Genomic DNA, 13,735 nt, shown 5'->3' on the forward strand with positions numbered 1-13,735 from the left:
TTTGCTCTCAGAACACATTGTTGTTATATCAGTGGCCATTATGCTGGTGTCACTTGGGCTTCCCAGTATTTTTCAGCCCATCTTTGAAAATAATAAATTTTAAGGAATGTGTGAGCTGTTTTCTCCAAAAGAGACTCTACTTTTTAGCATGCCAAAAAAGAAAAGAAAAAAAATTCCACAGGAGTAATCATGTTACTCTGTTGCAATAGAAACAACAAATGGTCAACCAAGTAAAAACGTACAAACTTACTATAGCTTCAAAATTGCAAAACAGACTCCTTAAGTAAATAAGCTCATGTGCTTATTTACTCAAGCACGTACAGAAAAGATATATATTTGATTTTAAGTCCCAAGTCAAAAAGTCATTGTGGTGGAGGAGGGGGGACTTCTAGATCACTAGGTTACAAGGTACAATTTTAATAAATATTTAAGCCCATTACTGACCAAAAACTTAGAAGTATGGTTTTCTGAGCTATAAAACTCTAAATCATTTATTCCTTTGGATTATAGCCAACTTCAAACCCAGTAGTGTAGTATGAATTCCTCATGTTATCCTCTCCCTTATTTCCCCCCAGATCTGCTCTGGAGGATCCCCAACCTTCCAGAAAATATTGTATATGTGGGGGTTGCAGAAGGGATAGGGAATGCATCTTACGTTGGTGTCCTTTCCTTGGCAGACTGCCATAATTGAATGAATCTCTTTATATTCAAACATGCTAAGCTAAAAGAGTTCATTTATCATAGGACCAACAAATAAACTAGCATAAAAAATTTATCGTTAGACCTGCTTAAAAAGTCTGTTATGTATTTATCTGACCTTCTTGGTAAAGGTCAACTTGTTCAGGTTTTCTATTTACTTTACAGGGCATATGCTCCATCATGTGAATATTGGATTAAAGGTCAAACAGTGTGTCCATCAAATACCCTCCATTATAATGGAAGCAACTATTCAGCCAATTACACGTACTGTGTTGAGAGTCAGGCTGAGCATCACCCCTGATTTCAAGTGGAACGATCAGGTAAAACTATATTAAAAAGTATAAAAACTTTGGAGAGAGTGCTGTGCTGACAAGAAACTAGCAGTCACTCGTTAAATATATTCTAATTCTTACTGTTCCAAGCCTTCATGCAAATTCGACACTTAAATGATGTAATAATACATGAATCATAATCATACTCTAGGTGAGTGAACTTCACTATTTGTGGTGCCAATTGGATGCCAGGGAAAGGCACCTTTCCCCCATTTTAAGCTTCATGTCTATTCTAATGTATGAACAGTTATAATGTTGTCAACTACTTGCACACATATAGTTTCCAACAGACTTCACAACCTCTGAGGATGCCTGCCATAGATGTGGACAAAACGTCAGGAGAGAATGCTTCTGGAACATAGCCATACAGCCTAGAAAAGTCACAGCAATCTACCTGCACACATTTGAACCAACAGTTCAGTATTCCATCATCTGTAATGCCATACAGCATAGCTTTTGTAAGAAGCCTGCAAAAACCTGCTAGCTCCATGTAATTTTGAATGAAAATAGATAAGTAGTAAAAGAGCCCCTGGTGGTGCAGTGGGTTAAACCGCTGAGCTGCTAAATTTGCTGACTAAAAGGTCACAGGTTTGAATCTGGGGAGCAATGTGAGCTCCTGCTTTCAGCCCAGCTTCTGCCAACCCAGCAGTTCGAAAACATGAAATGTGAGTAGATCAATAGGTACTGCTCTGGTGGGAAGGTAACAGGGCTCCATGCAGACCTTGGAGGTGTCTATGGAGATGAGACACAACTGGACTTAATGTCAGGGAACAAACTTTTACCTTTACTTTTTTTTAAAGTGCCCTTCCATTAAACACTGAATAAATTTAAACATGTCCTACTAATTTTAGACATAGGTGTTGCAAAATGTTTTTACCAACGTATTAAAAATATTATTTCCTTTGTCAAAACAATGCATCCATAAATTTAGTATAACACACAGGGTGAAAGTCATGAGAAAACTAATGAATATTTTCATATTAATAGCCATTTTCTTTGCCTCCTAGGTGCATGGAACTGGTGGAGAGCCCTGGTGGATTTGGGTAGAAGACCCAACCAATGATCACATTTACCATTCAGAATATTTTATTATTCAAAAGAAGCTGGTAAATAAACTGTTCCATAAGCATCAATTTGATATAAATATTGTAACATAGTGATATTGAAGTAATCACAGTATCTATCTGTCTGAATTTCATTTGCAGATTCACCTGCTAAATTTGGCTTTCTGTATAACCATTCAGGGACCTCACTGTACAAATAAAATCAAATAACGGATTTGTCTTACCTGCATCTATCTCTGAAGAGACAATTACTCACAAATGAAAAATCAAATATGTCATGTTTCCTTGTATTATCTTTGTATTGATGTTTCCTTGTATAATCTTTGATGGAACTATAACTATTATTAGTTATAGTTCCATCAAATGATAACATTTAATAAGCAATAATTTTCTCCTATCCCTGAAACACAACTGGATTTCTCTAGTTTTGTAAATATAAGCAAGCATAGTTTTTTAACCTGCTTCTATTTTTTTTGTATATACATCAGAAAATTGAGCAATGTTTTTGTCGATCTGGAGAGTATTAATAGTTCTGTTTGTTTTATTTACTGTAGGTCATTACAAAAGAAACTCAGCTCTTAGTATTCACAATCCCAATTTTTGAACCACTGCCATCCCAGTACTACATTCGGGCTGTGTCTGACAGATGGTTAGGAGCTGAGGCTGTGTGTATTATTAATTTTCAGCATTTAATCCTACCAGAGAGGCATCCACCTCATACAGGTAACAGTCTAATAAGAGCTGCATTCCTCCACCATTATATGTGCACAGTTGCTTGTGTACAAATTATTTAAAAATATGTTTTTCTTCTGTTACTATTTGTAATAGTGCAATTTTTTGCTGTTTCTTTGTTTGTTTGTTATTGTAATAATAATATTAATTATAATAGACCTATCTCAACGATTATATTGGCTGATCCATCTTTAACGAGCTTTTGGAACTTTCTCTTTACCATAGTAAATTATTTCACTCTTTACAGCATTCTTTCTTTTTGCAAGTTGGATGTTAAAAACAGCAGAATTTTCACAAAATAGGATAGAAGGGAGAAATCTTTAAAGGATCCATTTTTAGTTCTTTTGTTTATGGTCTCTAAAAGTGCAGGGACATTACCTTGGCTCTATCTGTCTCTACATTACTAAGTCATGAATACAAAAACAGTTGGCACATGAGCTTGTTTGCATCTTCTAGGTTCACCAAAGAGCTATACATCAGTGGGCCTATTATCGTAAAGGCCTCTATTGTTGCTATCCCTGTCTCATTTAAATTCAGCATACTGAATGGACTCAGTAATGTACATGTCTGGAACTCTGAGCTCTTTTTTCTTTTTTCCATATAATAAATTCATACATGCATGTGATGTGTTTGGCCATTGTTGTACTGTGTCTAAGCTGTCTGGAGAAACATGTGTACCCTATTTATCTAATTGACTACTCAATGAGTACTATTCTGAAGAAACAAAAAGATATTTACACATCGGCAGATAGGGGTCCTCCAGGATTTATGGTAATTGACTGCCATTCCCATCTGGTTCCTCTGAAACGGTGCAGCATACAGAGGTCCTGCTAGACAAAGATCAAGAAAAGGCTTTTTTTATCCTTCTGACAGATCCCAAGAAATCACTGCATTAGCGGGAGATGATGAAAGACTTCTAAAGTATCTATGAAAAATATGTTAAGAATATTAAGCCTTGGAGCCTTAGCAAATTTTATGACTCTGCAGCCATACCTTACAATAGAACATCCCAAAAGGGGCATTGAGATCTTGAGCCAAACAAAACTTCAAAGAAAGCATCTGTTTAACAGAGTCATTGCAAATCCGTATTAATTTGATAAAAGTCCAGTCCAGTCTGGTTATATTTGGATTCCAACTTCCTCATGCTTAATGGTATTAGCAAGCAGAATCTCCAGAATGTTGTGTGTACATTATTCTGATGAATGTTTGTTTTACTTATATTTTTAATTATTTTAAAATTTACTACATGACAAAAGGCACAAGTCTGTCTTTCTTTCTTTCTTTCTTTTTTCTTAATGCAGTTTTCTGTGGTTTTCCTAACACTAATGAAAATTTGGGTGGGAGGGGGGTCCTCAATTTATTTATTTTTTTGTCGTGTCAGGAGTGACTTGAGAAACTGCAAGTCGCTTCTGATGTGAGAGAATTGGCCATCTGCAAGGACGTTGCCAAGGGGACACCCGGATGATTTGATGTTTTTATCATCCTTGTGGGAAGCTTCTCTCATGTCCCCGCATGAGGAGCTGGAGCTGATAGAGGGAGCTCATCCGCCTCTCCCCGGATTCGAACCTGCAACCTGTCAGTCTTCAGTCCTGCCAGCACAGGGCTTTAACCCACTGTGCCACTGGGGGCTCCTAATTATTTTGTTGTAGTCATAACGTGACCTCATACGTGCTATGCCTTCCCTCCCCCATTGACCTTAAAATGCAGCTAGAATAACAGAGTTTTGTTTTGATTAAAACTATCCATGGATAACCTTCCAAAGCCAAAGGGAAACACTGCTTCCCTTAACTCAGCCAAACCATCCTTGGAGGCATTTTATTTATTTATTTATTTATTTATTTATTTACTTTGCTTGTATACCGCAGTTTCTCAGCCCGTAGGCGACTCAACGCGGTTCACAACAAGAGCAAAAGATCTAATGTCCATGGGAAGGACAGCCGAGGGGCCACCACAGAGAAGGCCCTGTCCCTCGTCCCCGCCAGCCGTGCCTGTGATGCAGGCGGGATCGAGAGCAGGGCCTCCCCAGAAGATCTTAGAGTCCTGGTGGGTTCATAGGCAGAGATACGTTCGGATAGGTAGCTTGGGCCAGAACCATTTAGGGCTTTATATTTATATTTTGGTGCATTTATGGGAGAAGGCTTTTTCACTAACCACCATTCTTGAGGTGGTTAGTGAAACCCTTTTCCAAAGGAGCCTGAGATGGTATTATTCCCATTATCTTTCTGCTGCCAGATAAATACTTTTTAATAAGGGTCTGTAATGTGTAAGTAGTTCTTCATATATTGTTTCCAAGCTCTTTAGGACATTGGAGGTAATTAGTAATACTTTTAAGTTGGGCCCAAAAATGCCACAGCAACCAGTGCACTGTGGCTGATATTACATGCTATGACCACTTAGCCTGAGCAGGCAACTAAATGGTTGCATTGTGCAGCAGCTGAAGCTTCCAAACCATCTTTAAAGATAGAGTGGAGTGCATTGTGGTGCTGCAGCCTGGATGTTACTGGACATTAATGACCCCATCCTTCAAAAGGAAGGTACTTACACGTGCAGTACCAATGAGATGCCTCCATCTAGGTCAGATTTTTCTACCCGCAGTATCTCAGTCTTACAAAACATTTGCCCTCATTCCATCTATGGAAGATCTGTACATGTATCTTGGGATACATATACAGGGCTTCCATAGCCTCTCAGCAAATGAGTGATGGTGGGCTTTAATGATAATTCAAGCCCATTCTAATCAGATGGTTGCTTTTATTGTAAAGAAATAAAGGTTTTCCTTTGATACCACAGTCTTCACTTTCCATCCCATGACACTTATGAATGGGCTGCAAGCAATCCTCCATTCATATTTGTACCCCTGTGTTGTTCCCTCCACTGCTGCCATAAAGCAGGATTTAAACTTTATGAGAACCATCTCCCTTTCAAAACAAGGGCTAACTTTTTCTCTGGCTCTTGTTTACAAACAGATTGTGTTTTTAGAAACCCCCTCTCCTGCTCTGGGAAGAATATACAGTTTCTTTTTTAAAGCAAATGGGGAGTACTTGTTTTGTTTTAAAGGTAAATTGAGATTGTTAATAGTGAAATTTAATTGATGGTATTTGGGGAGAAGAATTGGGGGCTGGCATAGAGCTCCAACCACTGGTGTTTAGGGTGGTGATGTGGCCTCCTGGAGGTTTTTCATCCTAATACAAAACTTCTCTCCACAAAAATAATGTCATGTAAAATAGCCTTCAAGTGATAATTCAAGTATACATAGGAAGTTAACCTTTAGAAATGCACATATGGGATTATCCTGTATTTAGCAATGTCTTACCGGGCTCATTTTCAAGCATTAAACACAATGTCCATGTTTAGATGTAACTGCGCTTTAGTTTTAAGTTAATATGAGCCTCCACTTCTCATACGTGTATACAGTCACCTCTTTGAAGGATGTTTTTATGATTCATAAACTGTTGGCCTTGCAAAATTAAATCGGCCACTTTCTTGCTTAATTTCTTGACCCTAGGCCAAATTTTGCTACAATCTTTGATTCTTACATTTCAGGAAGACCTAGTTTCTTCCTGGACTCCAGCATTTGATGTTCCAATTTCTTCTGCCTCTCTTTTTTGAGTATATATTCAGATAGCTTTGGTTGTACCTCACTGCATGGAGAATCAAACCACCTTACTCTCTGGGTCAGTAAAAAACCATCTTAGATACAGTGCACAGGGCATCTATGAAGCGCTCCTATGTCTCAAAATGCAAATGATTTACCACTTACCTTGATAAAACAGAAGTTGGCCGCTTTACAGCATCAACATTCCATATTTTGGGTTTCCTAGTCCCACTTTCAAATGCGGGACTCTTGTTCTCATCTCTAAAGTGTTACCTTGCTGCAATTTTCTCATATAGGAGGAAGTGAGGGTTACCATCTTACCTCACTGAGACATTAGTGCAAATGTTTGTTAAGGAACACAAGAATCTGCATCCCCCTATAACTCCACCTGCATCGGTTTGGAGCCTTGACCTCATCCTCAAGGCACTGATTAAGGCTCCTTTTGAACCTATGACATTAGTGGATATGTCCTACATGTCCTGGAAGACCGTTTTTTGGGGGAAGTACTTTGGCTACAGGGGCCAGTGAGTTGTGTCCTCTATGAGTAGATGCATTATACCTTTGATTCCATAAGAAAAAAGTAGTACTGCATACAGATATTGCTTTCCTGTCCAAAGTGGTGTCTAAATTCTATATTTCTCAAGACATAACCCTACAAACCTTTTTTCAAAATCCTGACACACCTCTTCGGTGGCATGACACCCGCCTAACGTAGCAAGTAGCTTACTAGTCTACCATATGTGTGATTTGCACGGAGACCATGAAGAAGAAGGAATGGGTGCTTACATGTAACTGTGTTTCTTTGAGTGGTCATCTATGAAATTCGCACATCCCCACCCATCAAAAACTTTATCTGTTTTAAAGATAGGGAAATCATGTAGATTCCTGCATGAATGAATATAAAGTAGTTACAGAAAGAAAGAAAGAAAGAAAGAAAGAAAGAAAGAAAGAAAGAAAGATAGATAGATATTTTAAAAATCTCATGGAAGCTTCACATATGAATGTTTGTTGTATCACATTATATACACTGTTATAAATGTAATATACTGTATTTTCAGGTGGTAACTAGGATTCAGAATGTTGCTGTCTGTTTTTGTGGTTTACATAGTTTTATTTTATATGTGTGGTTTTTATCATAATGTACAGAAATAGATCCAGGAGCAGATGTGTAGAGAAAATTACCGGAGACATATGTGTGAACCCTCTCAAATGCCTAATAAGTACAGTCACCAAGATATATACACTTAATAAGCAGCAGTTTTTAATGGCACCAAAAAAGAGCTATTTTTCTATATCTGCCTGCCTTTGTCATAGAGGAGCCAGAAGCAGAAACCTATCATTGCAGCAACTCTTCCCCAAGAAAAGAATTGTCTGATAGAGAAGATTTGTTGCGGCAGTAGTTTAAGGTGCCCTGTTGGCAACTATTTCAGACTCTACTTGCCTCTGGCATGATTCCTCAAGTTAAAAATACTCTAATCTGAGCAGGGCTGATGTGGTGATTGTGATGTTGGTGCCTGCTTAAAGGAGCCTACTCAGAGAAGAAGACCTATTGAGTCATGGCATTATTTCAAAGGTATCTATAGTGCCACCTTAGGAAATGTGTCCACAGAGTGGCTTCCTTTAATGTTTGCTGTGGAATGAATCCTAATGGACTCCCATGACTGGCCATGAAAGAGAAAAATAAGAAGCTGCTTTGTAGTTCATTGATCACTATACCAAGAGGTCCAAATCTAGTCTTTATTTTGCTGTGTGCTAATATTGACCTTGGAGTCAGTAGTTCCTGAATGTGGTTATCAAATGAATGAAACCATCAACCTAATGTTTTGTGGTTGTCTTGTGCTGATAGGGAGAATGCCATATAATCTGGATTTCTGGGCAGTACAGTAAGGCCTAAATCCAGAAAGATGCCAGACTGCATCTTATTTTGGTAGCTAAGCAGAGCCAGTACTGGCTAGTATCTAGATGAGAGACCAACAAGGAATGCCAAGGTGCAACATGCTGTATTTCAGAAGAATGCAGTGGCAAACCAGCTCTGATTATTTATTGCCTAAGAAGTTCAATGTAGTTCAAGAGGTCACAATAAATCAACAAGCAGCGTGAATACACATGTCGACACACACCATATGCACACAGAGTCTACACTGGAAAGGGAGCATTTGTTACTAAGAATGAATATATATATACGCTTGTCTTCCCTTGATGGGTAAAAAGTCTTTCAAAGCCTCCCAATGGCGTTTTGTCATCGTCAAACTTTTCTCTGCTACTGTGAAATCTAGAAAGTCATTTTCAGAAGGAAACTGGGTGCTAAAATTTGGTCGCTGTAGTGAGTCAGATTAAATGTCATGCTGCTTTGTTTTAAGTTGTGCTTCCTTCTAAATCCCCGGAGTTCAGTTTTATTTTTAGCTTTTGCCCTTGGTGGAACCCCATTGTATAAACAAGCCCTTGTTTTTCAAGGCTTGATATCCTCATTCTTTTCCATGATGTTCCCTGAGCTGGTTTAGTTTTCTTTGCCCTCATAAATTATGGGGCATATTTGCTTTGATATGGTAGATTTAGATCTAATTACAGTAGGTTTGAAAAGATGAGGGCCTCTTATGAAAGGATCTATTTATGCAAATTTTGAACAGTTGGTGTCCTTAACAATCTGGTTAAAAAATATATAGATGCATAAAACAAATCTTTTCATCAACTTTCCTACATTCAAATTTTAAATTCAAATTTTGTTCTCAGGAAATAATATTTTCTTTTAGAATCTAAGTTCCTTTGTCACATTCAATAGTACTGTAATATGTTTTATGGAATCTTCTACATTGCTATCTCAAATAACCTGTTGAATTTAATTACACATTTAAACATATCCTAATGAAGATTACTCACTCTTTTTTTTAGAATTGCTGGACCTCCAGCCTTTACCTATCACAGCCTTGGGACATCTTGAATATCAAGCTCTATACAAATTCACACACTTCAACCCAATTCAGACGCAAATATTCCATACATTATATCACACAGATTGCAATGTCCTCCTGGGAGCTCCCACTGGTTCAGGAAAGACAGTTGCGGCGGAATTAGCTATCTTTAGGATTTTCAACCATTATCCCACATCAAAGGTTTGCAAAATCATTATTTCTTTGTGAAGTGTTCACTTTGTGTATTCTGCTTCTGGTTAATTCTCAACTTGTACAGTGACTAGACAGAAATATTCAGTAAGTGTAGTCTAAATGGTATTCTCACCTGCTTTATCATATTTTGTCAAATTGGAAAGACTACTGCTAAAACTGAAAATACTGTTTTCTTTGCTTTATGCAAAACCAAAATAAAACCTGCAGGCAAGTAATTATCTCTGCAACCAGGAGAAAAAATTATTTAATTTTGTAACATTTTTGAAACACCCTTTAAATGTTTTCTAGATAAATTACAAATAAGTTCAAATTTGAGAGTATAAAGTTAAAACTTAAAGTAAAAAAAACACAAAAAAATTTTGTGTCTCTCTTATGCCAGCAGCTGCCTGCTACCACTTCTGAGCAGGAGCACCACAGTTGCAGCCTCAACGTTGAATGGGGCAATTGGCGGCAAAAAAGTTTCAATTTCCCACCATTTCACAGATCCTCAGTCTCTCTCCAATCTTGAGCCTGATGCATGATACAAATAAATGAATGAGGAGTGAGACTGGAGAGAGGTGCAAGAATGAAAAAGACACAAACACGCCCAAGGCAGGCAGTGAAGCAGCATAAGTACAGGTTGGACACAATGTGTCTCATTATGTATATGGAAACACAGGTATCACATAATCCAAAAAATGGAACACTTCTGGTCCCAAGGATTTTGGATAAGGAATACACAACCTGTACTGGTGGACCATTTTTTAGATTAAATATGACCCCAAAAGTTTATTACTCTATACTGAATTTACATGATTCTAAAGCACTCCTTTTTTGGCTAAATGGCCCTGCCAAAATTGGGGTGTGCATTAGAATCATGTAATACTCCTTGGGAGCTGGCAAAGCTGTCAGCAAAGGGGCAACAAGGCAGCAACGCAACCAGCAAAGGGGCAAGCCAGCAAAGCGGCAAGGCAGCCGGCAAAGCTCTTTGCAACTTTCTTCTTGGCTTGCTAGGGCCGCTGCCTTGCCAGCCACAGGCCTCAAAGCAAAAGAAGAGGAAGAGGTAAAGGCAGCCTCTTTCACACTGGCTCACCAGCCTTGGAACCACCACTGCAGAGCTCCTTTCCTTCTTTCTCTCTGCAATCCACTCTTTCTTCTCTCTACCTTTTCTTTCTTATGCCTTCTTTTTATTCTCTTTTTCTCTCTCTGCCTTTTCTTTCAAGACCCCTTTCTCCCATTCCTTCTTGTATCTTTTTTCTATTCTGTTACTGCATTTTGCCAGCAAACCTTTTTTTGTGTGTGTGGTTTCAGGGTCTTGAAAATTTAAGTGCATATTAGATTCTATGGGGTACTAGATTTGAGTAAATAAGACAATTTGTGCTATCACATTGCTCTAAATATTTGGATAGCTAAGTATACAGGTTGTTTTATAATAACATTTTATGCTTTGGCGATAAATATAATAATGGCATTCTGGTCATATAAATGAGTAGATATTTTAAGTTCAAGTTTGTGTAACTACTTTGAAAGCTAAATTATTTTTGAGAGACGAAGCAATCATTTTCAGTTTGCAGCAAGATACAATCAGCTAGACATTAATAAAATGCTTCAAATGTTGGCCTTCAAAACCATCATAGCATGATTACACGGTTTATTTATATTTTTCTTTGTGCTTCTTTCTTTTGTGCCTTGAAGGCAGTATATATTGCTCCCCTAAAAGCTTTGGTGCGAGAAAGAATTGAAGACTGGAAAATCAGAATTGAAGAAAAGCTTGGTAAAAAGTAAGTTTCTTTTTTAAAAAAAAATCCCTAAGATGATCAAAAATGAAATGTTCTAAGCCTCAGTAATGCCCACTATACAGGCAAATGTGTGCTTCCAGTAATTCTTTTTCCTGCCATGTCTACATTACTTGTCAGTAATGCCATAAGAAAATTGGTGTTCGTGCACGTTTCCTAATTTTTGTTAATAAAATTTAAGCTGTCTTCAGATAATATTCCTGAAATTTGAAGTGTTATTTTTTATAAAACCATGCAGATATGCAATGCTTCTGAAATGCTTCCAAAACCCATGATCTTCCTAATTTGATATGCATATCCTGCTAAAAAATAGAACCTTCCTTACATGTTGATCTGACTTTATTTAAGCATCCTTGTATTGAAACATATTGTCCAAATAAATTACTGTTCAGAATCAATTTATACTAGTGAAATTATTTTAATTAGTTCTTTGATAAAAAAAAATCAGATGAGCTTTTCTTTTTTAAAAAATCTCTAGGTTTATATGAGAGATTTTACTATTCACTAGGACATCTATGCAATTATCCTCACCCTCAGCGCTCAAATAGAGATTCACTACTTTTTTTAATGAACATGAAGTGACCCTAGTATCTGGGATACTATTGTGGATTCACTGTTTCATTCAGACACTATAGTGTTATTTATCATGTTTATATGAAAGATCAATGCTCTTGCCCTACTGTCTGCTCCCCAAATAGATAAGAATGCCTATTGTATCACTTCACAATGACCATTTGACTCCCTTTACAGGGTTGTGGAGTTGACAGGAGATGTGACTCCTGATATGAGGTCAATTGCCCAAGCTGACCTTATTGTTACTACTCCAGAGAAATGGGATGGGGTCAGCAGAAGCTGGCAGAATAGAAGCTATGTTCAGAAAGTTTCCATTCTTATCATAGATGAGATCCATCTTCTAGGTGAGCATCGTTTTTATCATTATTATTGCTGGAATTGAAGTGTGCTCTAGCATTGCTAGCTGAACTTTAAAAAATATTGACATGGATTCTTCTTTTTCTTTTTCTTTCTTCTCTAGGGGATGAGAGAGGCCCTGTGCTAGAAGTTATTGTCTCTCGGACTAACTTCATCTCATCGCACACGGAAAAACCTGTCCGAGTGGTTGGTCTGTCAACTGCGTTGGCTAATGCCAGAGATCTTGCTGACTGGCTAAATATCAATCAGGTATACAGAAGACAGTAAAGTCCACCAGAGGAAGATAGTGATAGGGGATAGCAGCTGTTGTGAAAGCTAGTTACTGAATTCAGTATTGTTGTACTTTTACTGCAACACGATGTTTCAAGCCAGCCACGGCATTTATAGTAGCAGCCTAGCTTTATTATAAAGAATAAAATCATCTTTCAGCATGAACAAATAACCACTTTGTCCTGTCTCTTTAGATGGGTCTGTTCAATTTCAGGCCTTCAGTGCGTCCAGTTCCATTGGAAGTACACATTCAGGGCTTCCCAGGGCAGCACTATTGTCCCCGTATGGCAAGCATGAACAAGCCGGCATTTCAGGGTATGTAGCTACAGCTATACTTTTTTTAAAAAAAAATCACATTAAACAAATTCATATCTTGAGTTGTTGTTGAGACAACTCAAGATATGAATTTTTTAATGTGATTTTTTAGTTTGCTTTAAGAAGAACAATTTCTTAACAGTATGACCTGGTTTCGGACCTCATACATTAAAATTGCTAACATAACACATGCTAATGGAACCTGAATGTATTTCAAACATAATAATTGAAATTACTGTTAGCATTTGACACAATGGAAATATTGTGCTATTAATATTTTAAAATGTACAACCTATAAACCGTTTTTTGGTATAAATTCAGAAAACAGAAGTTACATGTCAAGCTAAGTTTCCATAATTCTGATTTCAGAGCAGTAACCATAAACTTCAGAATTTTCAGTGAAACTAAATATGTCTCTCTTTTCAATGTTTTATTCTTAAACTGGCAAGTGGGATAGATTTAAGAACCACCTTCATATTCTGTTGAAACATGTTCCATATAGGTTTCATGAGGAATATTTATTATATCAATTAAAAAGAAGTTCCTAAATAAATTTTGTGATGTGAACTGCTGTTGATTGTAAGGCGACAGTTGTGAGGTGACTTTTTAGCTGATCTAATTAGCCTTATGACAGAAGCGAAGTATTGATTGGAGGCTGGAGACCAATCTTGGCAGTCTAGATTATTTACACCTCAAGAAGGAGCATTGTAGAAAAACACTAATGACCAATAAATCTGTCCAGAGCTGTTCAGCCACACCTGTTCCTGAAGGAACAAAAATTCATTAGCTATCAAGCTTTCCTTAGGAAATAAATTGATTTCTATAGGAAGAGGATGTAATAACATAACATTACCCTCAGCTCTATCATATAATGCCACATCGGTTCTCTTCAACAAAAAAG

General features: G+C 37.4%; 1 protein-coding gene across 1 annotated transcript in view; it reads left to right on the top strand.

Moving 5' to 3' along the window:
* The window catches only part of ASCC3 (activating signal cointegrator 1 complex subunit 3), a 254,794-nt gene that overhangs the window by 169,131 nt on the left and 71,928 nt on the right, over positions 1-13,735 (top strand). Inside the window, exons 22-29 of the mRNA XM_060753089.2 lie at positions 865-1,019; positions 2,039-2,137; positions 2,650-2,818; positions 9,312-9,532; positions 11,219-11,304; positions 12,070-12,236; positions 12,353-12,498; positions 12,714-12,834. Of these exons, the coding sequence (XP_060609072.2) occupies positions 865-1,019; positions 2,039-2,137; positions 2,650-2,818; positions 9,312-9,532; positions 11,219-11,304; positions 12,070-12,236; positions 12,353-12,498; positions 12,714-12,834 (1,164 nt within the window). The remainder of the gene's footprint in view (positions 1-864; positions 1,020-2,038; positions 2,138-2,649; positions 2,819-9,311; positions 9,533-11,218; positions 11,305-12,069; positions 12,237-12,352; positions 12,499-12,713; positions 12,835-13,735) is intronic.

The sequence above is a fragment of the Anolis sagrei genome, chromosome 1 (genome assembly GCF_037176765.1).
Source record: "Anolis sagrei isolate rAnoSag1 chromosome 1, rAnoSag1.mat, whole genome shotgun sequence".
NCBI classification, from domain to species: Eukaryota; Metazoa; Chordata; class Lepidosauria; order Squamata; family Dactyloidae; genus Anolis; species Anolis sagrei.